Genomic DNA, 27,466 nt, shown 5'->3' on the forward strand with positions numbered 1-27,466 from the left:
AGGCGCCTCTCTCTGGGCAGGGTAGGGAGTCGGCAGAAGGACCTCCGGCGGGCCCTTTTCGGCCGCTCTCTGGCCTCCTCTCCCTCGGCGTTTTTGGGCTCAGTCCTGCACCATGGGGAAGCGGGACAATCGGGTGGTGAGTACCCTGTGGGAAAAACAGTGGGGCGACGCGGGAGCCGGCGGCAGGAGAGCGGAGCCCCTTGCTTTTCCCGACGGGGCCTGAGGGTCAGCGGCGGCGCTTGGACCTCGAGCCGGGCGACCCAGCTCCCCCCATCCCCGCCGGCCCCAGACGCGCGTGCGCCGCGCACGCAGTTGGCGCTTTTGGGCCCCCCACTCTTTCCTCTCTTCTCCTCTCTCGTGTCACCCTTTTTTCTCAACCCCGCCGCACCTTGGGTCGGTGCTTCCTGGCTCCTTTCCCTCGTCCCGCACTCGGGCTGGCAGTGCCCAGTTTTTGGAGCCACAACGGCTCAAGGAATTCTTCTCCTCTTGGGTGTACGTCCGGAGTCTGATGCCCCTGGCGGCGCGGGGACTCGCCCTCTTGTGGGGATCGCCCACCCTGGCTCCAGGCCCCTGCGGGGCGCACGCAGGTGGGATGGAGGCGTGGAGGCCTCGGGCGCGGCTCCTTTCCGTGGGCCTGCTGCGCGCCCAGTTCTAGCCGGAGGCAGCCTCACGTTTGAGGACCAGCATAGAAGCATTGGGCTTCGTGTCCTCCGCACTTACCACGACCTGGCACCTAGTAGGCCCTGTGTAAGAATGAAGGGTGCAGACGGTTGTCTTTGGAATCAGGCGTGGACTGGCGTGTCAGTTTTGGACCCTCGGGAGTTGAGTGACCAAGACGAGTTGCTTTTCTTCTCCGAGCTTCAGTTTCTTCGTCTCTAAAGGGGCATCAGTGTTCTCCACAACTTTGCAAAATAGTTAAAACCGCAGAAGGCAGATGGCCAGGGAATGCTTGGCATGAAAGTTGTTGTTGTAGTAAATGAGATAAAGGAGACACAGGAATAAGTAATAGCAGAAAGAGTAAGAAATACTTGATGATGGAGATTCGTGGTTCTGAAGGCATTCAGAAGAGAAGGTGCTTTTGACAAGAGGGGGAAGGAGGCGTTCTTCATGGCTGCTAGTTTGGTCTGGAAAGTCCAGATTATAAATCAGACTGGATGGATGGTAAACATAATAGGTTGCAGACTTACAGTTCCTGGAATTTATCTGTGACAGAGTTTTAGCCACTGAGCAGCAAAACATAAATAAATGCATTACATACATACATGCAGTTATTAAAGTTAATATACTAAAATTTAATGAACTTTTGTGTTCAGTGATTATTGCCTTTTCAGGCGGTGGGGAGCTGCTAAAACAGCATTACTTTTATGAAATGAGAGCATTTCTTATGTTCAAAACGTGTGTTTTAATTTTATATAGCCTTCATAATCAAAGATGTCTAGGAACCACAGTGGTGAGCCTTACAAGGTTAAGGAATGACCGTAGGTCAGACCTTTTTCTGATATCCTGATTCTCGTAGAGTTGAAATGGTGTTCTGCTGGAGCATCCTTAGGTTTGAGGCGTTAAGAGTGTTTTGATTATTTAATGACTGAGGGTTTGAATGTTTAGAAATCACCAGACCTTGGATACCATTTCATACAGAGACCTAAGATGTTTTTGTTTTCTTTTACTGGGGAAAAGTGTTGGTTTACATATCCCTTTGAAGCATTTGAAACTTTTCAAATTAGCTTCATTTACTAGAACGTTTTGATAATAACTCTGGGCTCTGCTTATTATTTGGTATGCTGTCATGGCACAGAGTGTTCTGGTAAGATTTTTTATTTGCACTTGAAAGGCTGTGGGAATGAAAACATAAAATCAAGAGTTAGATGACAGATTGTCTAGTTTAGTCTCCTCGTTGCATGGAGGAGATGGAACTGTATAAACTCGGACCAAAACTTGGGTCATCTGATACTAAGTTCAGTACGTCGTAACTCTTGGTTTTAAATAAAAGGACTGTTTGTCTCTGAAAATAATGGTATTTTTAATTCTTACATTGATAGTAAAATCATAGTCCTAAAGATGATAGAATTGCTTTCTAAAAAAAACTCATAGGGGTGCCTGGGTGGCTCAGTGGGTTAAGCCTCTGCCTTCAGCTCAGGTTATGATCTCGGGGTCCTGGGATCGAGTCCCACATCGGGCTCTCTTCTCAGGGAGCCTGCTTCCCCCTCTCTGCCTGCCTCTCTGCCTACTTGTGATCTCCTTCTCTGTCAAATAAATAAATAAAACCTTTAAAAAAATAAAAATAAATGTAAAAAACTCATGAAGTCTACGTCGAAGGTTTTGTTTTGTTTTCAAAAAAGACTGCTTTGGGGCGCCTGGCCGGCTTAGTTGGCAGAACATGCTACTCTTGAGCTCAGGGTTTTAAGTTCAAGCCTCACGTTGCGTGTAGAGATTACTTAAGATCTTTTTTTTTTTTTTTTTCTTTAAAGTAGACTTTAGGGCGCCTGGGTGGCTCATTGGGTTAAAGCCTCTGCCTTTGGCTCGGGTCATGATCTCAGGGCCCGGAGATCAAGTCCCGCATAGGGCTCTCTGCTCAGTGGGGAGCCTGCTTCCTCCTCTCTCTGCCTGCCTCTCTGCCTACTTGTGATCTGTCTGTCAAATAAATAAATAAATAAAAATCTTTAAAAAAAAAAAAAATAAAGTAGACTTTACTTTTTAGAGCAGTTTTGGATTCATAGGAAAATTGAGCCTTGCGTACTGAGAGCTCCCATGTATTCCAGGACCAGTCATGCACAGCCTCACCTACTTTGAAAGCTATTGGAGAGTCGTGCATTGTTAAAATTGATGAACCTGTCTTGACACATTATTTTCACCTGTAGTCCATGCTTGACATCAGGGTTCACGATAGGTGTTGTACATTCTTGAACAGTTTTTTTTTTTTTAACTGAACATTTTAGTTCTCAAGATTTGTAAAGTGTTCATAAATTCATGATGGCCACCGGTTATCCCCATTATTTTCAGAAGTTTCCCTCATATTCTTGTTACTTTTTGCCCTCTAAAACAGATGTATCCTCTAGATAAAAATAGGTAATCAAAGTAACAAATGAAGGTCTGCACATTTTGTTCTTGCGTCCTTTTTAGTACCTGCCCACTTATGTATTCCCTTGAGCCCAGTTTGCCATCCTGGGTTTCTTTTTTAAGATTTTATTTTTAAGGGGTGCCTAGGTGGCTCAGTGTATTTGGGCCTCTGTCTTCAGCTGAGGTCCTGGGATCAAGCCCTGCATTGGGCTTTCTACTCAGCAGGGAGCGTGCTCCCTCCCCACCCCTTCCACCTGCCTCTCTGCCTACTTGTGATCTCTGTCAAATAAATAAATAAAATCTTTAAGAAAAAAAAAAGATTTTATTTATTTTATTTTTTAAAGATTTTTTTATTTATTTGACAGATCACAAGTAGGCAGAGAGGCAGGCAGAGAGAGAGAGGAGGAGGAGGCAGGCTCCCTGCTGAGCAGAGAGCCCGATGTGACAGGACCTGAGCCAAAGGCAGAGGCTTTAACCACTGAGCCACCCAGGCGCTCCTAAAAAGATTTTATTTTTAAGTACTCTCTGCATCTGCGTGGGGCTCGATCTGGCAGCCCTGAGATCAAGAGTGTGTGCTCCACCGACTGAGCCTGCTGGGTGCCCCAGTATCCTGAGTTTCAAAAAGAGATTGTTTTCTGTTACCCAAACTCATGCAGCAATTTGGAGCCACAGACATTTCTAATTACATATGAATACAAGTGTTTGATTTATAAGATCACAGTTTTTAAAGTGATTAAGTCATAGACAGTTTAGGAAATTGCATACTTTCTATATTTTAACCGATGCCTAACCATTCACCCCCTTAGTGTTAAGAATATTGTTTTTCGGGGCCCTGGGTGGCTCAGTGGGTTACAGCCTCTGCCTTCAGCTCAGGTCATGATCCCAGAGTCCTGGGATCGAGCCCTGCATCGGGCTCTCTGCTCAGCAGGGAGCCTGCTTCCCCCTCTCTCTCTGCCTGCCTCTATGCCTACTTGTGATCTCTGTCTGTCAAATAAATAAATAAATAATCTTAATTTTTTTAAAAAAGCATTGTTGCTTAATGTTTATGAGCATAGACCATCAAGTGTTTTTGCAAAGGAGCCTAACACGTAAGATGCACTTAATAAATACTGCTGTTACAATTAAAGTAAATAATTGAGATATGTGGAATGTACTCATGCAGACTAAGGGTAGTGTTTATGGTCAAAAGCTTGAAAGTTAAACCTTATTGCATAGACAGATAGCTCATGTGATAGTATCATAAGTCGTCTATAATTAATAGTCTTAGCATGTGAATATATTACTTTACTATTTAATTTTCCCCTGAAAAGTAAACCCTAAGACAAACTGGTATGTACTTTGGGGAAGCAGTTTCACAATAGACATTAAGGCACATAGAAATGTTAATTAATGTGATTTTAAGATACATGCTAGAATATTTGAAGACTGTCAAATGTGGTAAATGTGTTATGATTCTTTTTTTTTTTTTTTTTTTTTTTTAAGTAGGCTCTATGCCCCAAATTAGGCTAACACAGTGACCACCCAGGCACCCCTGAAAGCAGATGCTTAACCAACTAAGCCACCCAGCCACCCCTGGTTTTCAAAATTTAACCCAATCCAATAAGCATTTACAAAAACTCTTTTATTTATTTACTTATTTTTAAGATTTCATTTATTTATTTGAAAGAGAGTGTGTGAGCTGGGGAGGAGCAGAGGTAGAGGGACAAGCAGACTCTGCACTGCGCACGAAGCTCCACACAGGGCTGGATCCCACAATGCCAAGATATGACCTCAGCTTAAATGAAAAGTTGGATGCTTAACTCACTGAGCCACCCAGGTGCCCCAAAACTCTTCCAGTTTTTAAAAAATTTTATTCTTTTCTTCCACTTTTTAAATAAAAAGAATTGTGGTAGAAAATGACTACTACCAGAGTTGATTTTAAGGCTTTAAACCCATTACTTAATGTTCACAAGGAAGTGAAATGATGTTAATGTATTTGTTGCATTTTATTTAGCAAAACCTGTGAAAATAACCAATATTTGCCAAATAGCAAATATGGGTTATAGGGGCACCTGGGTGGCTCAGTGGGTTAAGCCACTGCCTTCGGCTCAGGTCATGATCTCAGGGTCCTGGGATCAAGCCCCGCATCGGGCTCTCTGCTCAGCGGGGAGCCTGAACATGTAGTGACATGTTCCTCTGCCTGCCTCTGCCTACTTGTGATCTCTGTCTGTCAAATAAATAAATAAAATCTTTAAAAAAAAAAAACTGTAAACATTTTTTAAAAAATGGGTTATATATTTCCAGATTTCTCTGGCAGAGCAAACAATATAAAACCATTATAAACAACACATACTGAAAACTACTTCCATTCAACTGGATACTGCCTAACTAATTACTTGGGATGAAAGATCCATTAACATAATTTTCTTACAGGCAGGAACTAATTCTAGAGCTCTTAATGTCAGGGATGTTTACAGGACCAGGGCTAGAAGTGACTATCAAATTCAACTCTCTTTACAGAGAGGCATGTAGTGACATGTTTTACATCAACTGTTATGTTCTCAAATGTTTCATTCAACTGCCTCTGCTAAGAATTTCACTCAGTTCATGTGGAAATACAACCACCAATGGAGGCTGCAACAGAAGAGTTGCTAGCCCTACTAATGACCCTGACAATCCTAACCAGAAGCAGGTACAATGTGCAAAGCCAAGCTCATCATTTTTACAATAGGAGATTATCTATCTGTCCATCTAACATCGTCTCATTCCTTTGGTACCATGACATAATTTTAGTAGCAGTTAAGAAAAAAGTATCTTAAGCTTAAAATTGTAAAAACTGTTCATTTCCAAAGAATGCAAACATATACAAGGATGTTCAAAACTAAATTACAAAAATAGGGAAAATGGAAAGTACACAAAGAGCTATCAAACTGAGATGCATTATAAAGTATACCCTCAAAATCAATACTATGCAGCCACTAAAGAGTAGATCTATAGTTATTGATATGGAAAGGTGTCCAAGATTTCTCAAAAGAAAAGCAAAAGCAAGTTACCAAAAACCAAGATACCATCTTAATAAACAGCTATAAAATTTTTTAAAATTAAAAAATAATTTTTTTTTTTTTAAGTGGGGGACAGAGGGAAAGAAAGAATCTTAAAAAGGCTCCAGGTCCAGTACAAAGCCAGATGCAGGGCTCAATCTCATGACCCTGAGATCGGGACCTGAGCTGAAATCAACAGTCACATGCTGAACTGACTGAGCCACTCAGGCTCACAAATGTCATTTCTTTCTGAGACTGAGTAATACTCCATTTTGTGTATGTGCCACATTTTGTTTATCCATTTATCAGTAGATGGATATTTGGATTGTTCTCACTTTCGGCTGTCTTGTATAATGCTGCTGTGAACAGGAGTGTACAAGTATCTGTTTGAGTCCCTGCTTTCAGTTATTGTTCAGTTGCACTTAGAGTTGGAATCATCAGATCGTCTGGTCATTCTCTATTGAACTTTTTGAGGAAACCAACTTTTCCATGACAGCTTCACCCTTTTATATTCTTACCAGCAATGTGTAAAGATTGCAGTTTCTCCCTCTTTTTGACAGCATGTGTTATTTTCTGGTTTTGGTAGTAGTCATCCTAATGGGTACAAGGTGGCATCTCATTGTAGTTTGATTTGCATTTCCCCAGTGACTGGTGAGTTGAACATCTCTTCATGTGCTCTTGGACATTTGAATATCTTCTTCGGAGAAATGTTTATGCAGGTCCTTTGCACATTTAATGGGATCATTTGGGTTTTTTGCTGTTGAGTTGTAGGATTTCTTTATGCATTCTGGATATTAATTGCCTATTAAATGTATGAGTTGCAAATATTTTCTTTCATTCTGTGGATTGTCTTTTCACTCTTTTGGTAGTGTTCTTTGATACACAAATGTTTTAATTTTTATAAAGTCCTCTTTATCTGTTTTTTTTTCTTTTGTTGTTTAATTTGTTTAATTTAATTTTTTGGTGTCAAAAGTTGGCAAGACAAATTGCCATCAGTATGGCATAGTACTTTCTGAGATAAAAGATCAGTAGAGGGGCACCTGGGTGGCTCAGAGGGTTAAAGCCTCTGCTTTTGGCTTAGGTCATGATCCCAGGGTCCTGGGATGGAGCCCCGCATCGGGCTCTCTGCTCAGCAGGGAGCCTGCTTCCTCCTCTCTCTCTGCCTGCCTCTCTCTCTGCCTACTTGTGATCTCTGTCTGTCAAATAAATAAATAAAATCTTCGAAAAAAAAGTTGCATCTTTAACTTCTTCACAACTAAGTTTCATTTGCCAGTGAGCGTAGTGTTACAGTCTTACAGGATTATCGGGCTTTAGGAGAAGACATTATAAAGTAATCTTACAGTAAGAAAGAGGTATCACTATTACTTTCATTAAATCTCTGGTGAAAAACATTTTTTTTCCTGTGAAATAGTGATATTACTCACCTCCCAAACTTGTGAGACTTAGTAGACCATTAAATTTATTTTTTATAACAAAAATTTGGTTAGTCAAATTATTCATGCTTAGTTAGACATAGTATGCATTTATAATAAAGCATGCTTGGTGAGTAAGTGAGCATTTGCATTTTTATTTTTTTAATTGAGTTAATTTTTTTTCTTTCCTCAAGGCCTATATGAACCCAATAGCAATGGCCAGATCAAGGGGTCCAATCCAGTCTTCGGGGCCAACGATCCAAGATTATCTGAATCGACCAAGGCCTACCTGGTATTTGTAAAACAATTTAGACATTTATAAGGTTTTTGTAAATTTTTTAAAGGTTACTGTTACAACTCTTACTGCTTGCAAATCAGTTGTCACACATAATTTTTGAATTGATACTCATAGGTGCTTTCTTGTCAGTGTATGAAACACATGCATCATGCATAACTGTAAAGCAAGTATTTGAGAACCCGCCATCCTGTATAGCTACCAGATAACCTTTCATACCGTTCTCTTCTCTACCTCTAAAGAGGTAGAAGGACTCCCAGATAGATGTACTTTTGGATAAGATTTATTACAGAGTGTACCAGCCACAGGCAACAAAGGGAAAAGGATCATGGGGTGAAGTCTCAGGGAGACTAGGCTCAGACTTGTACGGCTTCTTCTCTTGTGGAATCACATAGGATGAATTTATAACCTCAGCAATGAGTTGTCTTAACACATCTGAGATGTTGCCAACCAGGGGAGTCTGTGAGAGACTCCGTGTGCCCAGGGCTTTTATTGGGGACTGGTCAGCCTCTGCCTATCAGGTGTCAAAATTCCAGACTCCCAGAAGAAATGCAGGTGATCACCCTCAACAGTAGTATTCGTACAGTGAGCTACTCTTATGAGGGAATGGTAAGCACCTTTCCAGAATCCAAATTCCCAGATGACAGCCAGGGCTAAACTCGTAAATGGGCCTTTCTAGGAATAAGCTGTCAGGCATGCTATATCAACTCTTCTGTCCCGTATGTGAGGTGCATTATAAAATTAATGTTTAGTATAAAAATAGTAGTTTAAATAGACTTTAGCTCACCCTAACACTGAAACTACTAGCTTTGGGACTTGAGGAAGAATTTATACCGTCCTCAAGCTTCCCTCCTTTTTCTGTAAAATAGGAGTAATAATACTGTGTTTTCTCACAGGATTATTAGGATTAAAGTAGCGTGTATTAAAAACAGTGCCACTTGTATGTAAGTGCTCAGATGTTTGGTGTATTAGCTCTTATAATCCATACTTAGAAAAGGAATGATCAGTGGTATCTGACAGAGTATATTCATAATATTTGATTAAGGAGGATGTGAGCAAAATAATTTAAACATATCAACACTGAAATGGAGGTTTATTAGGATATTAAGAAATTTTTATTTATGAAATTTTTGTTCTGTTTGTAAGCATCCACCTCTAATAGGAATTGCTTGAAAACTTACTTGTTTCCTATTTTTTAAGGGAAGAAGTGAAAGAACAATTAGAAAAGAAAAAGAAAGGCTCCAAGGCATTGGCTGAATTTGAAGAAAAAATGAACGAGGTTTGTAAATAGTACTTCTTTGAAAAAATAGGCACCCTAAATGTATGATTTCTTTAAAATAAAAAGAGGAATACCATATTACAGTAATTTATGTCATCTTGGGTTTTCTAAAATTGACTTCTCTTTAGCTTCCCATGCCCCCATGTGCTTATATTACCCTGAGATTTCCATGATGTTTGCCTGTTTTGATTACAAAGGTGTGTAGTATTTCAGCTACAATGTAGATTAATTCAGGGTTGCCTAGCTAGCTCATTCAGTAGAGTGAGCAACTCTTGAACTCAGGATTGTGAGTTTGAACCCCCATGTTGGGTAGAGAGATTACTTAAAATCTTTAAAAAATATACATGGATGGATGGATAGATAAATTCAGCTTTTACTGTCTGGAAATAGAATCTAACCATCTTCGTTAAAAAGAAAAAGTTCTCAGCCTCACTGATAATACTGACTATTCCTCTCAATATACAGTGTAGAACTCCCACTCTTTAATACCCTCTTCGAAAAGGGCTAGTGGGGTCGGGTGCCTGGGTGGCTCAGTCAGTTAGGTGGCCAACTCTTGATTTCAGCTCAGGTCATGATCTCAGGGTCTAGGGATTGAGCCCCATATCAGGCTTCAGGCTCAGCTGGGAGTCTGCTTATCCATCTCCCTTCCCCTCTCTTCCTCTCCCTGCTTGCATGCACAAGCACTCTCTCTCTCTCTCTCTCTCTCTCTCTCTCTAATAAATAAATAAAATCTTTTTTTTTTTTTTTTTTTTTTTTTTAAAAAGAACTAGTGTGGCTGATGCCTGCTTGGCTCAGTGGCTTAAGCGGCTGACTTTGATTTTGGCTCAGGTCACAATCTCAGGGTTGTAAGATCGAGCCCCACCTCAGACTCCATGCAGAGTCTGCTTAAGGTTCTCTCTCCCTCTCCTTCCCACTCCCCACCCCACCCCCACTCACGCTATCAAAGGAAGGAAGGAAGGAAGGAAAGAAAGAAAGAAAGAAAAGAGCTCGTAAAGGAGAAAAGAGCTAGTAAAGGGTCTTTTGGTGACAGGGTTCTGGCACCTGTACTTTTCCCTGTACTTAGAGGCCAAGATGGTGAGAGGTAGTAGAGGACAGAGGAAAGGAAGTAGTGGCTTTCATATCAGGTGTATTACAAGGGGATATATAGCCTCTGATGGTGTTCATAACCTTTTTGCAGAACTGGAAGAAAGAACTAGAAAAACACAGGGAGAAATTACTAAGTGGAAGTGAGAGCTCATCCAAAAAAAGACAGGTAATGCCATTTTGAGCTTAATGCTGTTTTTAATGTCCTATTTGGGTTTTCATAATCTGTGTCTTACTGTCAGTAGATAATTTTAAAAACTCACATCAACATATTTAGATTTGTACTTTTATTTGTTTGCTTTTAGAGAAAGAAAAAAGAAAAGAAGAAATCTGGTAGGGTGAGCAAAAGTTTTCCATTTTTCTAAATGTTACAATTAAGAGCCTACAAGAAAAGTAAGAATAATTTTTATGATCTGTTTGTTAACTGTAAATGAGTCAAGGAGTCTTGAAGTCCTTTAGTAGTTGTGGGTGGGTTTTATTCTAGTAGCAGTATAAAGAAAAGCACTTACCTCCTTATATCCTGGTAACTGTTGTTGTCAGGGAGAGAAAGAGAGAACATTGATTACCATTGGCATATCTGTACTTTGTTGAGCCTTTTTCGTGTATGTGAGGGAGTATGGGGAGTGTGATATTTGACATTTTAATATTTAAGGCATCTGTGTAGATCTCTCAGACCACTATAGTGATTTTGTTAAGTATTTGAGAGACTTAGTGATAAGAAAAATAATTCCTGCATCTCACAAGCTTTAATTATTTTGTGCTTGGTCAAGTATTCATCTTCTTCTTCATCAAGCTCTGATTCTTCCAGCAGTTCTTCAGATTCTGAAGATGAGGTAAGACTTGCCTGTAATGGTTTATGAAATAATAATCTCTAGTTTGTTTTTTTGTTTTTGTTTTTTTGTTTTAATGACAAGAGGATATCCATTATGAAATACCTGTTAGAAACTTTGGCTTCCAGGTTTTGGTTAATTATCCATAACTGAGAGCACTGATATGAATAAATAAGTAGGTATTTAAGTATATATTTAGATATAAATATATATATTAATTCCTAAATTTGTCTTTTTTTTTTTTTTTCTAAATTTGTCTTATTCTCTTTAAAAACATCAGTAAAAGAAATAGAGTCTAAAAATCTAAAATGCTATTTGACTAGATGCTAGAGGTTACATGTGATTTAAATTACTTGACTTTTTTTTTTATAAAGCAGGAAGATTAATATAAGTTACATTTTAAGCATTACTTATGAATGGGGCACCTGGCTGGCTCAGTCAGTAGAGCACATGACTCTTGATCTTGGGTTTGTGAGCTCAAGCCCCGCATGGGCATAGAGTTTGCTTAAAAAATTATTATGTAAAACATGCACTTGCAAACTGGTTCTTTCATTTAAGTTTGTTCGTTGATAAAGTTTTGGTATTAATAAAATGCATCGATTATATTTTTGAAAGAGAAAGCAAATGTTTCTAAAAATGTTTTATATAGGACAAAAAACAAGGAAAAAGGAAAAAGAAAAAGAAGAACCGTTCACATAAATCTTCTGAAAGCTCCATGTCAGAAACTGAATCGGACAGTAAGGTAAAATCAGCAACATTTTGGATAACAAACACATTTTTTTTTCCTTTTAGGTCATCCTATCTTAAATTGCTCTCGGTTTACAGATGAGATGCTATTTTTTGTACTTTGATGGACTGTGCCACTCAATTGATAAACTTAAAATCTTTCTTACATATGGGATTTTATTGTTCTCTAAATACTTCCACATATGCCTTCATGTCTCAGCATTTCCATGACAGCTTTTATAATAAACATGGCAGACATTGTTTTTCCCATTTTCATACAGAAGTGAGAGTTCAGAAGAAAAAACATACTCCACTGTCTGGTCCAGTGTCCTTTCCATTATACCTAAATCTGCTCTGTATGTCCAAACTGTGAAACATAATTGGCTCTCAGACATGTGTGGTAATAAGAAATACATGCAGGTTGCAATAGCAATGTAGATTCCTAGGCCTCATGTCGAGAGAGTCTGATATAGTAAGTCTGCTTTAGGCTCAGAAGTCTACATTTTTAACATTTGTCCCCTGTGATTCTGATACAGGCCTATCTTTGGACCACAGTTTTATAAACACTGTTCTAGAACCCCAGGAGAACAAAACAACTCATTTGGGGGCAGATCTCTACTTGTCCTAGTATGATTTCTTCTGACAAAATGCCTGGCATCTAGAAAATTTGTTAGTAAATGTTGGTTTTCTCTTTGTTTTTTAAGACAGAAGAGTCAGTCTAATACAGATAGTTAATCTTTTTCAGATGCCTAGTATGTGTTAGGCACAGTTCTGAGCACTGGACATGTTAGCTTAATTCCCTCAACAAGCCTCATCCATTTTATGGATGAGGAAGGCTCAGGGATGTTAATGGCTAAAACTAAAAGAATCAGAAGCAGAAATTCTCACCTTTTCTCCTTATAGGGAGAGTAGAAAAATCAGTTTGGGGATTTCTGAGGACAGTGTGAATGAGAACCTCAGTGCGTATGACCACCACAGGCAAAAATAAGCAAATGGCATTAAGTCTTATTTTAAAAGAAACCCTGTGGTTATTACAGACAATGTCTATCATTTTTGGTATGCATAGATTTGGTATACAGCCAGATAAAAAAAGAAGCCTTGGGGCACCTGGGTGGCTCCGTGGGTTAAGCCTCTGCCTTTGGCTCAGGTCATGACCTCAGGGTCCTGGGATTGTGCCCCGCATCGGGCCTGCTCAGCGGGGAGCTTGCTTCCTCCTCTCTCTGCCTGCCTCTCTGTCTACTTGTGATCTCTCTCTCTGTTAAATAAACAAAATCTTTAAAAAAAAAAAAAAAAAAAAGCCTTATTGCCATACAAGCACATACATATATATGTGACATACATTTCCCTTATTTTCAGAATGAAGTTCTGGTATTGAAATAAACTTTTTTCAGTCCTAGAGCAAATCCCCTTTTTGCTGTTGTCCTTACGCTCTCTCTTACATTTCAAATTGATATGTATATATATGTTTGTTTGTTTAGGACAGTTTAAAAAAGAAGAAAAGGTCAAAGGATGCAACTGAGAAAGAAAAGGTAATTATAATTTTATATTAATCTATCATAAAATACTTCATTTACTTCTAGAAATTAACAGTAATGTATTCTTCCTTTTAATTTAAGAAATTTATTTCTTTTGCTTTTATAGCATTTTTTTTTTTTTGACTTAAGGAAATTATTTGTTGAATTCATTATCAAAGGTTAAAAAATCAGAAAAGTGGGGCACCTGGGTGGCTCATTTGGTTAAGCCTTTGCCTTCGGCTCGGGTTATGATCCCGGGATCCTGGGATGGAGCTCCGCATCAGGCTCCCTGCTCAGTCGGGCTCAATATCCTCTCCCTCTGCCATTCCCCCTTTTTCTCTCTCTCTCTCAAATAAATAAAATAAGCAAAATCTTAGAGAAAAATCTTTTTCTGGTTCTTAAAAACCTAAAGAAAGCAATTATTGATGAAAGAAAACTGTAGACCAGAGTCACTATATTTTACTCAGTATTTTTATATATTTTTTTAAATTGAGGTATAATTTACATAATATGCTATTAACCATTTTAAAATTACAATTTGGAGGAAAGAATATTGTGTATGTACAGTGTTGTGCAGTGACCAGCTCTCTAGTTTAAAAACTTCGTCACCCCCTTAAAAACAACCCATACTCTAATTCCCATTCTTCCTTCCCCTGCATCCTCTGGTAACTTCTAATCTGCTTTCCAGCTCTGTGAATTTACATTTTCTGGATGTATTGTTTATTTTGTTTTGTTTTATTGTTGTGAATCAAAAGTAGGAACTTCAGGGGCACCTGCGGTCTCAGTCATTGTACCATGGGACTCTTGATCTTGGGTGGGGTTGTAGATTCGAGCCCCTTGTTGGGAGTAGAGATTACTTAAAAATGCACTTATTTATATTAAAACAAATGGAATTTATTGGAATTAAAACAATCCTGCTTGCTATTTATGAATTGGGTATAGGAGGCAAATTATCCTTTGTGTTTTTTACAAACAGAATTGTATTAATAGTATCACTTTGGAAAGCCAGTTGCTTTTTGCTAACCATAAGACAAATGAGATGTAACATTAACATTGCATATTCAGCAGATTTAAGGACTAGATAAAAGCTTACCACGAAACTCTCACACTGCTTCTTACCCCACCTCTTTTTTAAATTTTAAATTTACTTTATCCACAAATACTTAGTATTTATCTTTAAAATATAAGACCATGTTTAAAAATTAAACAGTACTATTGCATATTAACATTTTCACAATAATTTCAAATATAATAAAAGTGTTTCAAAATGTCCTCCTTTTTCATAAAAATTTTTATGGTTGATTTATGATCCAGGCAAATTCTAAGATAGCATTTGATTATTAAATCTCATAAGTCTCCTTTAATTTATAACTTTCCCCCTTTTTAAAAATTTTCCTCTTGAAATGTATTTTTTAAGAGAACAGTAGAGTTTCCTATATTCTAGATTTTGCTGATTGCTTCCCTTCCCTCACCTTTTTAGACTAGAACACTGACGTCCTTTTATAGACTGTTCAGATTAGGTCTGATTTTTTTAGTAAGAACCACTCAACAAGTAGGTGGTTTTTGTTCTACATGGAAGAGCTTCAGTAGACGCTTTCACATAGTGCCAAGAGCTGGCCAGGCTAATCTCTTTGTAGCTGTGCTGGGCAATGGGTGTGCAGCTGGGGTGAGGCTTGCATTATGGGGGGCAAGTTGAAGAATGATTCTTTCCTGGGTAATCTTGACCAGGACACTGTGGACCACAGAGAGAGATGGAGATTTGGGATAGGTCTGGATTCCCCCTCCCAGTATCATTTAAAGGCAGTCATATAATATGTCACTTGGACATAGTAGACTTGGGGGACGGGAGGGGGAGAATCTTAATCAGACTCCAGGCCAAACATGGACTCAGAGCCAGGCTTGATCTCATGACCCTAAGATCACGACCTGAGCCAAAACCAAGAGTGGGACACTTAAGCGACTATGATACTAGGCGACCTAGGAGTTTCATATTTTGGATACTACTCATCTTTTATACACATAATGAACATTTTTTTGGCCCATGGCTTCTCTTAATCTTGTTTAGAATGTCTGTTACGATTTTAAAAGGGTATAATTGTTCTTCCTGGGTAATATATATATATTTTTAAGTTTTTTATTTTAATTCTGGTATAGTTAATGTAGAGTGTTACCAAAATGGTGTAATTTTAAGGGGATCAGGGTGGCTCAGTCCTAAGCATCTGACTCTCAGCTCTGGTTCAGATCATACCTCAGGATCCTGGGATTGAGCCCCGCCCTGGGCTCTGCACTCAGCAGGGAGTCTGCTTGAGGATTTTTCTCTCTCCTTCTCCCACTGCCCCTCCCCCAGCCCATGCTCGTGTGCTTTTTCTGTCTCTTATAAATAAATCTTTTTTTAGGAGGGTGTAATTGTAAGTCATATATCAGTCATTGTTTTCAACTCATTTTTAAATTGTGAAAATTTAGTGTAATAACTAACAGTGGATGAAAATACTCCATTTCTTTTTTTTTTTTTAAGATTTTATTTATTTATTTGACAGATCACAAGTAGGCTGAGAGGCAGGCAGAGAGAGAGAGGAGGAAGCAGGCTCCCTGCTGAGCAGAGAGCCTGATGCAGGACTCGATCCCAGGCCCCTGGGATCATGACCTGAGCCGAAGGCAGAGTCTTAACCACCAGGGCGCCACCCAGGTGCCCCAAAATATCCCATTTCTAATAGTAACAAAGAATATATAGGAAAAATTTGAAGAACTGATCAGGAGACAGAGAAGCACATGAAGATTTAATAAATGTTCCTGGGTATGACTTACCCTAACTAGACATTAAGTATTTTTTAAGCATCAGACAGTGTGGTATGGTACAGGAATGGGGCGGGAAGGAAGCAGTGGAGCAGTGTAGAGCCCAAGTAAAAACTTGGAAGTATTTGTGGGTTTAATGTATGATAAAAGTGGCTTTTCTTGGGATGCCTGAGTGGCTCAGTCGTTAGGCATCTGCCTTCAGCTCAGGTTACGATACTGGGGTCCTGGGATTGAGCCCCGTGTCCAGCTCCCTGCTCAGTGGGAAGCCTGCTTCTCCCTTTCCCACTCCCCCGCTTATGTTCCCTCTCTCACTGTGTCTCTCTCTGTCAAATAAATAAAATCTTAAAAAAAAAGAAAAAGACTTTTCTTAGAACAAAATGACTAGCCAGCTGGAAAGTATAAAATTGGTCCCTCCTTAAGGCCAAATAAATCACTGATAAGTCAGTTTTAAATGTATGAAAGTATAACTAGAGAAAGACAGGGGTGACTGTAATATTGGGGTAGGGAAGGCCCATGCCTCAAAACTCAAAACACTTTGGACTACATAATTTTAATACTTAATGACAAAAAGAGATCACAAAAAAAATAAATAAATCATGAACAAAATTTAAATGTAATGAACAGATTTAGGAAAAACTACTAGAAATACATAATTAAAAACTAATCTTTATTAATTTGAAAATTGATACTTCACGTATACAGAAAAAGTGGTAAAATCCATGTTTAGGCAGTTCTAAAAGAAAATATGGACTGTATTCCAGTAATCTTGAGATTTACAGGATTGATAAAAGCCTGAAACAGAGGTTTCTTGGTAAAGTGTGATTCCTAAAGGAGTGACATAAACCATTAGGGGTGGGGGGTGGGAGACATTTGGGTAAAAGCTACTTTGGTCTTTGATTTAGACATTATTAGGTAAAGATTTTTGCATTCATGTATCCTTCACTCCACTTCAACTTTTTTTAATAGCAAATAGCCCATATATATAGCTGCCATCCAGAAAAACATGGGTTAAGTGAATTGTGGCATATGCTTTCAGTGAATGTCAGAGGCAGCCGTAAATGATGATGTAGTTGGCATGGAAGGATTGGATGACAAGAGCAGGTTCCAAATAGCAAGTATCTATATAAAGTTATAAATGTACACATAGCGAGATGTTTCTAAAAATCTTCATGTTTTTTAATCTCTGGTAGCAGGATTTGGATGAATTTGCTTACAGTTAGCATTTATCATTTCTAACAAAATTATAAATGTATTTGTAGAAATAAAATTAAATCACCTGTAATACAGATCACTGTTAGTTTATTTTCTATGTGATTTTTTGTTTAATCTTTAAAATTGGCTTCCTGGTATATAAAGTTTATATATTTTTTCTGTACAATTGGGTAGTGAGCATTTTTTTTCTCATTGTGTGGGTTTTTTTTTTTTTTGGTCTTGTATAAACTATTCAGACATACAGAAAAAGTATATGGAAAATAACAAAATGACAACCAGCACATCCACTGTGAAGTTTTAATAAATCTTAACATTGGGGTGCCTGGGCTCAGTCAGTTGAGCGTCCGACTCTTGGTTTTGTTTCGGCTGAGGTCATGATCTCAGATCTGGAATCAAGCCCCACCTCTGGCTCCAGTCTAATTGGGGAGTTTGCTGCCCCCTTTCTCTCTCTCCCTCTTCCCCTCCCCACCGCTTGTTCTCTCTCTCTCTCTCTCTCTCTCAAGTAAATAAATCTTTTTTAAAAACCTTAACGTTTTGCCATACTTCCCTCAGGTGTTTTGAAATGTTTATTCCTCAGTCTGTATGTATGTATGTATGTATATATATATATATTTTTAAGATTTTATTTATTTATCCAACAGACAGATCACAGGTAGGCAGAGAGGCAGGCAGAGAGAGAGGAAGGGAAGCAGGCTCCCTGCTGAGCAGAGAGCCCGATGTGGGGCTCGATGCGGGGCTCGATCCCAGGACCCTGAGATCATGACCTGAGCCGAAGGCAGCGGCTTAACCCACTGAGCTACCCAGGCGCCTCTCCTCAGTATATATATTTAAGTCCCTAAGTACTCCTCTAGGCTCTCTTCTTCCCCAGAATTATATATTTTCTCATCATTAAAAATATTTAGAGATGAACATTATTTTAATGTGAATTTAACACTCATAATGCATGAAAGGAATTATTACTGTGTAGAGATCTTTTTAGATTACAAATAATTACCCATTGTTTTTCTTTTTTGCAGCACTAGGCCTGTCTGATCCAACACTGGGTAGAAACCAAACAGAATACAGGGGACTCAAATCTTACACCATCTGCAGGGTCTCTTAAGACATGTTAGATTTTAATTAAAGTAAGAGGACACTTGGCTGGCTCAGTTGGAAGAGCATGCGACTCTTGATCTCATGGTCATGAATTCAGATCCCACATTGCGTATATGCATTACTTAAATAAATAAACTTTGTTTTTTTTTTTTTTTTTAAAGAAAATAAGGATATTACATCTCAATTTACATGTAATTATCTCTTCAGGCTATTTAATAAAAATTACTTTGTTGGAATTAAAGACTGAAAATTGGTAAATGTCATCAATTTAAGACATTTCTAAAATGCTATAATAAGAGATGAAGAAGGACCCTATATCACACTGTCCAACAAGGAGATCTAACAATTTTAAATATCTATGCCCCTAATATGGGAGCAGCCAACTATAAGACATTTCTAAAATGCAAATGGTTTTTGTGATAATTGGAAAATTATTAATTAGAAACAAAACTTGTGTGGCATAGCCTTAAATCTTTTTGAGTCAAGGTACATGTATTTATTTTTCTTAGGACATTAAAGGACAGAGCAAAAAGAGAAAGATATATTCTGAAGATAAGCCTTTATCATCTGAGTCTTTATCAGAATCAGATCATATTGAGGAGGTAAGTATAAGATCAAATTCACTTTCTTCACTTTAAAATGTTTGTTTTTAATAAATACAAATGAATAAAAAAGAAATACTTCATGAATATTCCATTTACTCACTTCTCTAGTATGTGCAGTGTGAAAAAGAAATGGAAGTTCCATTTCAGAATGATTTTTGCATTTTCTAGAAGTTGATTATATAGCTGATATGGTAATTAACCATATTTACAAATCTCTATTCTGAGCTATTTTATTTTTCTTCTAATAGTTACTTTTTCCTGTACTAGTATTTTGATTACATGACAGATGTTGTTTGATATGTACTGAATTGAAACCCAGCATTCCCTTGTTTTTATTTGGAACTATTACTAGTGAGGGAGTAGAAGAGTGCTGAGGTAGAACAGAAATGTTGGCATTATCTTTTTCCATCTATAAAATGAGGAAGTAGAATTAGTTTCCGTAGTCGCTATAGTCCTTTTCAGCTCTGATATGCCTATCTTAGATTTTATTTGTACTCTATTCTTAGTTAATTTTAGTTCTGCAAGTTATCATCTTTAAAGTATTTCTCTCTTTGACTTAGTTTCCCCATTTGGAAAATAGGGGCTATTACCCACCTTTTGTAGCAATATTTTGTAATGCCCCCTGAAATGAAATTGAAATGAATTGAAACTTGTAGTGTGTGTGTATGTGTGTGTATATATCTTCACATTTTATATTAATATCCCCTACCGAATTTTAAAAAGAAATATAAAAAAATACTAGTGTATAGATTTACTAAACTATTTCAGTACATAAATGTTTGAGTGTGATAACTAGAAGACCTCAAATCTTAAGACATAACAAAATTCAGGCTGTTGCAGGTACATTACATATGCCCTTCAAAAACTGTTCAGTGGCATTGTCATCAATGACATTTTCCAAAATGGCAAACAGTTCTCAATAAAGCTCTGAATGAATGAAGCAAAGTATAGTCTTTTCTATATTACAAGTAGGTTTATTATATGACTGGCAAGCTGTCTAAAAGTCATGTTAGAGCGTCCGGCTGTCTTGGACATCACATGACAGCATCCCCGGTCTTGGTCTTGCTAAACGTGGATTCAGCACAGTCATTGTTATGACAAGAATAACAGTAAATAATAATTTCCCAAGTGTTTTCTAGAGCACTTAATATATGTTACACTTAGACTTTAAATATACATGAGCTTTAGCAACTTTCAATTTAGTCTTAAATTCACACTTCTAAAGGTTAAAATTCTAATGGTGTAATGAGTGTTACTTAAAAGGGTTTTAATCATTTGGTTTATACAGAGTACACTATGCGTATAGCTACCATTTACGGAACACCATACAGTAAGAGAAATACTTAACTTTATTCCAGGCACTTACAGTAGAGGGTGGATATTACCTTGATTTTACAGATGGTGAAACTGAGGGTAGTACATAGCAGAGGTAGGATTCAGAGCGTGGTCTCTTTTATTTCAGAACTCATGCTTTTTATCCACTGTACCTCGTTGGGGTTTTTTAGGTGCTGGAAGGGAATATAAGCAAGCCCTCTAGATATTAAAAAGTCTTAATTTTCTTTCCTTTAAATGTTTCTCATTGACTTATCATTATGAAATAAGAGGTTTGCAGTATCATCAAAATGTTTTTTACACGTAAATTCTAAAGCTGTAAGGTACATTAGGGGATGAAAAAATGCCTTGAGTACAAGTTACATATTTGTCTTCTCAACAAAAATTCGAACTTTTTAGGTACGAGCAAAAAAGAAGAAAAGCAGTGAAGAACGAGAAAAAGTAATAGCAAGTATCACTTATTTTTTTACATGACAATAGTGGTAGCTCTTTTTGTTTAATATAAAATGAATCATGGTAAAACAGGACTTCATTTACTGGGGCCAAATAAATATTTATTTGGGAAAAGTGTGGTGTTCAGCTTTACTTAGTGCATTGGAGCAAGTTAAATTGACTCCGGAGAAAAGAATATCCTGGTAGCAAACATCTCTGTTTCTATTTCAGTATTTTATTCAGTATTTCATTTTATTTTGTTCCATATTTGGTACTGTTAGAAATGGAAAATTGAACTTTAATTTGACCTTTTTAAGCTGTAGTATGAAATACTAGGTATGGTGATTGCCTCCATCCTTAATAGTAGTGACTTCCAGGTGGGCCAAACCTGGTAACATTTAGCAGAAAAAGCCTCTCTAAGCCAGGTTGCAATGAAAAAGCAGGAATGTGACAACATAAATATTTCAATAATAAAGATGATTGTTTCACCATTTCTAAAGCCAGTTCTGCTATTATGCAGACGAAGAAGTATAAAAGGAGAAAGAAGGAAGAGGAGAATAAGAAAAATGGCAGTGATAACCAAATGAGAAGTGGACCAACCTAGGGAAAGTGAGATAATAGGTTATCAAAGAGTAATTTCAGACTGTATCATTAGTCATTTAGGAGCACTCAGTGTAAGCATGGGTGATGGCCTTTGAAGGTATTTTCTTAGGGATAGGTAAAAGAAAAATAAGAACAGGGGTGCCTGGGTGGCTCAGTGGGTTGGGCCTCTGCCTTCAGTTCAGGTCATGATCTCAGGGTCCTGGAATCGAGCCCCGTATCGGGCTCTCTGCTCAGCAGGGAGCCTGCTTCCCCCTCTTTCTCTGCCTACTTGTGATCTCTCTCTCTGTCAAATAAATAAATAAATTCTTTAAAAAAGAAAGAAAAATAAGAACAGCATCTTTTGTAAGTTTGAGGGTAACTTCCCCTTCCCAGAATTTCCCCTCACTCTTAAAATGAGGGTCCTTCTCTGGTAATGTATGACTCAGAAGTAGCATTTTATATACTTCAAGACCAAGGTGACATTTAAGAGACTTTTTTTCTGAATGGAAAGATAATTTGAGTGAAGACTGCTTTGGTCTTTGGTTCAGATTAATTAAGGCATAATATTAATTAATTTTGGACCATTCTGATTTGTACTTGCGTACTCCACTGCTTCATGCATTCAGCTCATGTGTTTATTAAGCATCTCTCTGCAGGCGCCATTGATGTTGGTAGTGCTGTTCTAATGGAATACAAGATAGATGAGAGGGTGACTTGTGAGAGTGGCTTTGGGGAGGGAATGATTTATCAGAAAGAGCTAACCATGTGAATTTCAAAAAAACAATATCCTAAACAGAAGAGCTAAGGACCTATGGTAGGGATGAGCTTGATTTGTTTGAGGAACTGAAGGGTAAGCGTGGCTTATATCTAGTAGATAAAGAGGAGTACCATACAGTGAGGTGGGGAAGTAAGCAGAGGCCATATCACAAGCAAGGTGTTTGGGTTTTAATCAGAATGCTTTGGGAAGCTGTTTTGAATGTTTTAAACAAAGAAGTGACCTGAACCAACTTTACATTTTTAGAATGCTTTGACAGAGGAGGTGGAGTGGACAGAGGCGAGGAATGGTGGTGTTTGTATCACGGTGGTCATGATGGAGATGGACTAACCTGATGGATTTGAGATGCATTGTGGACTTAGATGGGCTTGCTTGCTGCTTTGGATGTAGAGAGTGGAGTTAAGGCAGAAAGTGGAGTCAAACGTAGCTTAGATTCTTCGCCTTAAGTAAGAGGACCAATTAGAGATGCTGTTTACTAAGATGGTTAAGAGGGTTTGGAGAGAAAAATTAAGCATTGTTTGTTTATTTGTTTTTAAACAGAATTTTTTTTTTTTTTTTTAAGATTTTATTTATTTATTTGACAGACAGAGATCACAAGTAGGCAGAGAGGCAGGCGGAGAGAGAGAGGAGGAAGCAGGCTCCCCACTGAGCAGAGAACCCGATGCGGGGCTCGATCCCAGGACCCTGGGATCATGACCTGAGCCGAAGGCAGAGGCTTTAACCCACTGAGCCACCCAGGCACCCTAAAATTAAGCATTGTTTATGGTAATTTTAGATATACTTGTTAGATATCCAGGTGGAACTCACAGTCTTGAGTTCAGAGCATAGGACTGGATACGAAGATTTGGTATGTAAGTGGTTTTTATAGCATGGGAGATAGAGAGCCATGTGGAAAAGAAAGGAAACCCTGAAAGGTCAAGCAGAGGAAGATGAACAGCACAGGAGTTGAAGGGCTCTTTGTGATAGAAGAAAGCAGCAGGTGGAGGTGTCGTGGAAGCCAAGAAAAAAAGTTTTTTGTTTTTTTTTTAAAGATTATTTATTTGACAGACGGATCACAAGTAGGCAGAGAGGCAGGCAGAGAGAGAGGAGGAAGCAGGCTCCCTGCTGCACAGAGAGCCGGATGCAGGGCTCGATCCCAGGACCCTGGGATTGTGACCTGAGCCGAAAGCAGAGGCTTTAACCCACTGAGCCACCCAGGTACCCCAAGAATAGTAATTTAAAAAGAGAGTAGTCAACTGTCCTTTTATGAAAAAGTAACCTATACCCGAAACTTACTTTTAAAAGACCCAAATACAAGATTTGGGACTCTTGGTAAGATTCCCTGTGTACTTGAGCTTCTCGTGACAAGAATGATGAAAGTTCGCTTAGAGCCACTAAGTGATAGAGACGTTTGAGAGGGATGGAGGAATGTTGAAAGTTGTAATTGATAAGGAAATGGATAGGAAACTCTGCTATCTTTACATGTCTCTTTTCTTGGTGATATCAACAAGTCAGTCATTTGATACCACCTTTCTAAATATCTGTTTCTAAAAGTTTTGCCTTCTCTTCTACATCGGTAATAGTCACAAGAGTCAGAGTTCAGCAAAATTTTAGCTCTCTATCCAGTCACAATTTGATTGCTTTTCCTAGGCTTCTAAAAATTAAGCATCTGAGTGCCAGGCTGGCTCAGTTGGTATAGCATACAACTTTTGGTGTTGGGGTTGTGAGTTTAAGCCCCACAATGGGCATAGAGCTTACATAAAAGTTTAAAAAAAAAAAAAAAAGCATCTGTTTTACTTAAAAGCTAAGTAGGCTTTTCAACTGTACATCCATATTTTTTTTTACCACTTTTTTAGTTAGTTTCATAATTAATATAGTGCTACCAGGACATAATAATTTGTTTCTGTTTACTTTAAAAAATATCAGATTTAATATATCTGTCCCCCAAAACTGTCATTTTACAAAAACAGTTGTGTTTTGCTGTGATATGAGGATTTTTTCTAGTAACTGCAATTTCTTTGCCTTTAGAAACGATACAGTATGAAATACAGCAGTTGATATCACTATTCTTAGAATTTATTCTCTGTAGGAAATTTTGTTTAAAAGCTACATTTGCATGCTAATGACTTAGAGTTTTTCCATATCTTTTTGAAAATCAACAAACACTCTTAAATCCTCATATGATATCGATTATTGAGACTTTTCAGGAAATGTTCTGAGTAGTTTCCTTGGTTGTCTGGATTGTTTGAAATAATTATATAGTAGCTTAGAAGGACCATGGTAACATTGTTGTCTTAATTTTAATATTTTCCTGTAGAAATGTCTAACAGGGAACTCTTTTTACAGGAAAAAACAAAAAAGAAAAAGAAGCATAAGAAACACAGTAAGAAGAAGAAAAAGAAGGCTGCTAGTTCAAGTCCTGACTTGCCATAACATTAAGAAAAATCAGGATTCCCTTATAAAGAAAGTGCAATGTCTAAGGAAATTTCAACTGTGAAAATTATGACATAATTACTAAAATGCATGAATTTTCTTGTTTTTAGAATTATTCCTGGACTATTCAGTAGCCACTCGGATGCCGCTGTGTGAAAGGGCCATAATTGTTGCCTGCTGCTTGAACATCTGTTTTTTTTTCTTCCAGTGCTTAACAACTCTGGGAGATAATACACTGCAGTTGTACTAGTGGTTAAGATATTTGGGGATAAAGTTAATATTTTGACTAGAAGTATCTAATGATAAATCAACAGAAATCAAATCTGGATACATCATTAAGATGTAATTAGCAATTACCAGATGATTCTAGTTAACATTTTTGGAATAGGCATTACATTGATATTTCAAAGTCCTTACTCTGTAGATAAGTGTATTTTAATTTTTTCCCCTGATATACTTTTATTTACCTGGGGAAGGAGCTTTTCGGTTTGGGGTGGGTGGTTTGCTATCTCTTTAGCTAGCAGAATAGTGTGCCTTTTATCCTCACACATCCTATTTTTGTGGACATAGTAGCCATGCTTCTTGGGGAGGTCAGAGCTGGGTATAGCAGTCTTGCCCCTAGATATCCTTGGACTCTGTTGTTTGCTGCTTTAAGTGAACCAGAGAAATAGCCCTTTGCAGCATGACAGAGCCCCAGAAGCTCTGGGATTCACCTCCACTTCAATAATACTGAATGTTTTTTAGCATTAGAATGTGTTATAACATTTGAATTAATTTTGACTATACTTTAGCTTTGGAGAAGAATCATTTCAAATAGACACTGGTACTTTTTGAACTTGATAGCTAAAGATTTAAAATGCATGTTTTATACTGTTAAGTTTTAACCGGTCAGGAAAATTTTATGTAACCAGTAATAGTTATTTTATTTTTGTATGAATTTTGTTTAGGCTGCAATGTTTAGCTTTTATTAACTCCTTATTCTTGCTATATTAAATTCCTTATTGTGTTTAATGGCATACTTGCCAAGATACTTAGCATGTAAACAAAGCAGGCTTTTATTTTTTTTTTTTTTTTTTTTTTTTTAAACAGCTTCATATTGAAGCTTGAGACTTACTATAAACAAGTTGAGTGGCAGGCCTGGTATGCTGTGTCTTGTTACATAAAGCTATTGCCAGAATCTTAGTAAATATAACATTTTAGAAATTTGTCTTTGTATATTCATAACAAATTATGACAAGTTAAGTGAAAATTACATTATTGCTCTTCCTGTGTCATATTTTACTAAGATTTTGTGCCTCATATCTACTGCTGAATTGTTTACTAGTAATGTTAAAAAGAATTGATAAATCATTTTCACTTTACATTTTTATATAATCAGGTAACATGAAAAATAATTTGATGTACAATTTTGCCTGTTACAGAGGGTGTGCTAATTATAGTGGTATATGCACAAAACATTTTGGCATGAAAAGAGGCTGAATAAATAGCTATTTTACTTAAAAATAGCTGCGTTCGTACCAACTCCCTTTGAGTCCCAACTAAAGTTCCAAAGATCAAGAAGCACTACTGGGATCAAGAAGTGGATAAGACATGTCCCCAAGTTTTTAGCTGTAAAAATAATATATTTCTTGCTAAGCTTCCTTAAATTTTATGCTTAAAACTTCATACTCTTTTTCCTAATAAAAGATATCTATATGTTCTTGAGTATGCAGCAAGTTTGAGGGACATTTTTTTTTTAATCTGAAAGGAAGTTTCTTAGGATTGTTGTTCACGAAAATGCTAAAAGTTAAGTTTATCAGGTTATTTGGTGATTGTTTTTGGTATGAACATAACAGTGTTCCTTTGTACACTGGTCCAGTACATGATGACTATGTCCCACAAGAAGCAACTGTTAGTAGATTGAGGAAGAAGATGACTTGGCAAAAAAATTGTATTTGTTTCCAAACTCTGTTGACGGTCTAGGAAACACTTTTCTCATTGTTCCTCTGCTGGTAGCCTTTTTTTTTTTTTTAATTTACATAACTAACATACAGTATATTATTAATTTCAGAGGTGAAGTTCAGTGATTCATCAGTTGCATATAACACCCAGTGCTCATCACATCATGTACACTCCTTAATGCCCATCACCCAGTAACTCCATTCCCCCAGCAACCCTTAGTTTGTTTCCTATGGTTAAGAGTTATGGTTTGTCTCCCTCTCTGATTTCATCTTGTTTTATTTTTCCCTTAAATTCCAAATGTGAGTGAGATCATATGATACTGTCTTTCTCTGATTTATTTATTTCCCTTAGCATAATACCCTCTAGTTCCATTCACGTCTTTGGAAATGGCAAGATTTCGTTCTTTGATGGCTGAGTACTATCCTATAGTGTGGTGTGTGTGTGTGTGTGTGTGTGTGTGTGTGTTACACACACATACCACATCTTCATCCATTCGTCTGTCGATGGACATCTGGGCTTTTTACATAGTTTGGTTATTGTGGATATTACTGCTATAAACATTGGGGTGCAGTTGCCCCTTTGGATCACTCCATTAGTATCTTTGGGGTAAATACCTAGCAACATAATTGATGAGTTGTCGGGTAGCTCTATTTTTAACTTTCGTAGGAGCCACCATACTGTTTTCCAGAGTGGCTGCACCAGCTTGCATTCCCACCAACAGTGTTAGGGGGTTCCCCTTTCTTCCTCTGCTGGTAGCCTTAACAGTCTTCTTTCTAATAAGGTATGGGAAGATTTGACCAGGTAATGTTATATGTAAATTACTAACATCTCTTAACTTTCTCCCTCCAGCAGACCATGCTTCTTCTTGAATAATTTTCCTCCAGTTTTATAAACACAGGACATGTTATTTGGATAATGATGCCAAGGTAGCTGGAACAAAGTTGATGAGTATCTGAATCAAAAAACTGAATTTATACCAGTACTTTATCTGGTTGTTTTGGATTTATTTGGTTGCCCTTAGTATATTTAGCTGCTTTAAATATCATAAGAGTATGGGGACCTGGGTGGCTT

The 27,466-nt window shown here is 37.7% G+C and overlaps 1 protein-coding gene across 3 annotated transcripts; it reads left to right on the forward strand.

The window, feature by feature from the left end:
• FAM133B (family with sequence similarity 133 member B) lies at window positions 1–26,159 on the forward strand. 3 transcript variants are annotated; one of them, XM_032304013.1, is made up of 11 exons: window positions 1–136; window positions 7,684–7,781; window positions 8,985–9,063; window positions 10,241–10,315; window positions 10,452–10,484; window positions 10,917–10,979; window positions 11,626–11,718; window positions 13,181–13,231; window positions 18,826–18,918; window positions 20,653–20,700; window positions 24,368–26,159. In XM_032304013.1, the coding sequence occupies exons 1-11, from the start codon at window positions 113–115 to the stop codon at window positions 24,452–24,454; spliced, it is 744 nt and encodes a 247-aa protein (XP_032159904.1). In that variant the 5' UTR covers window positions 1–112; the 3' UTR covers window positions 24,455–26,159. The 3 variants fall into 3 exon arrangements, with proteins under 3 accessions (XP_032159904.1, XP_032159905.1, XP_032159906.1); XM_032304014.1 differs by having other exon boundaries at window positions 20,653–20,694; XM_032304015.1 differs by lacking the exon at window positions 13,181–13,231.
• Window positions 26,160–27,466: the final 1,307 nt, after the last annotated feature.

Source organism: Mustela erminea, chromosome 11 (assembly GCF_009829155.1).
Source record: "Mustela erminea isolate mMusErm1 chromosome 11, mMusErm1.Pri, whole genome shotgun sequence".
In the NCBI taxonomy this organism is placed as follows: Eukaryota; Metazoa; Chordata; class Mammalia; order Carnivora; family Mustelidae; genus Mustela; species Mustela erminea.

Bases quoted from the DNA above. Each gene is read 5' to 3' on its own strand.
- FAM133B (XM_032304013.1), top strand. From the start codon at position 113: ATGGGGAAGCGGGACAATCGGGTG. The intron at 10,485-10,916 runs GTGAGCAAAAGT...TGCTTGGTCAAG, and splicing joins AAAAGAAGAAATCTGGTAGG to TATTCATCTTCTTCTTCATC. The intron at 11,719-13,180 runs GTAAAATCAGCA...TTGTTTGTTTAG, and splicing joins AAACTGAATCGGACAGTAAG to GACAGTTTAAAAAAGAAGAA.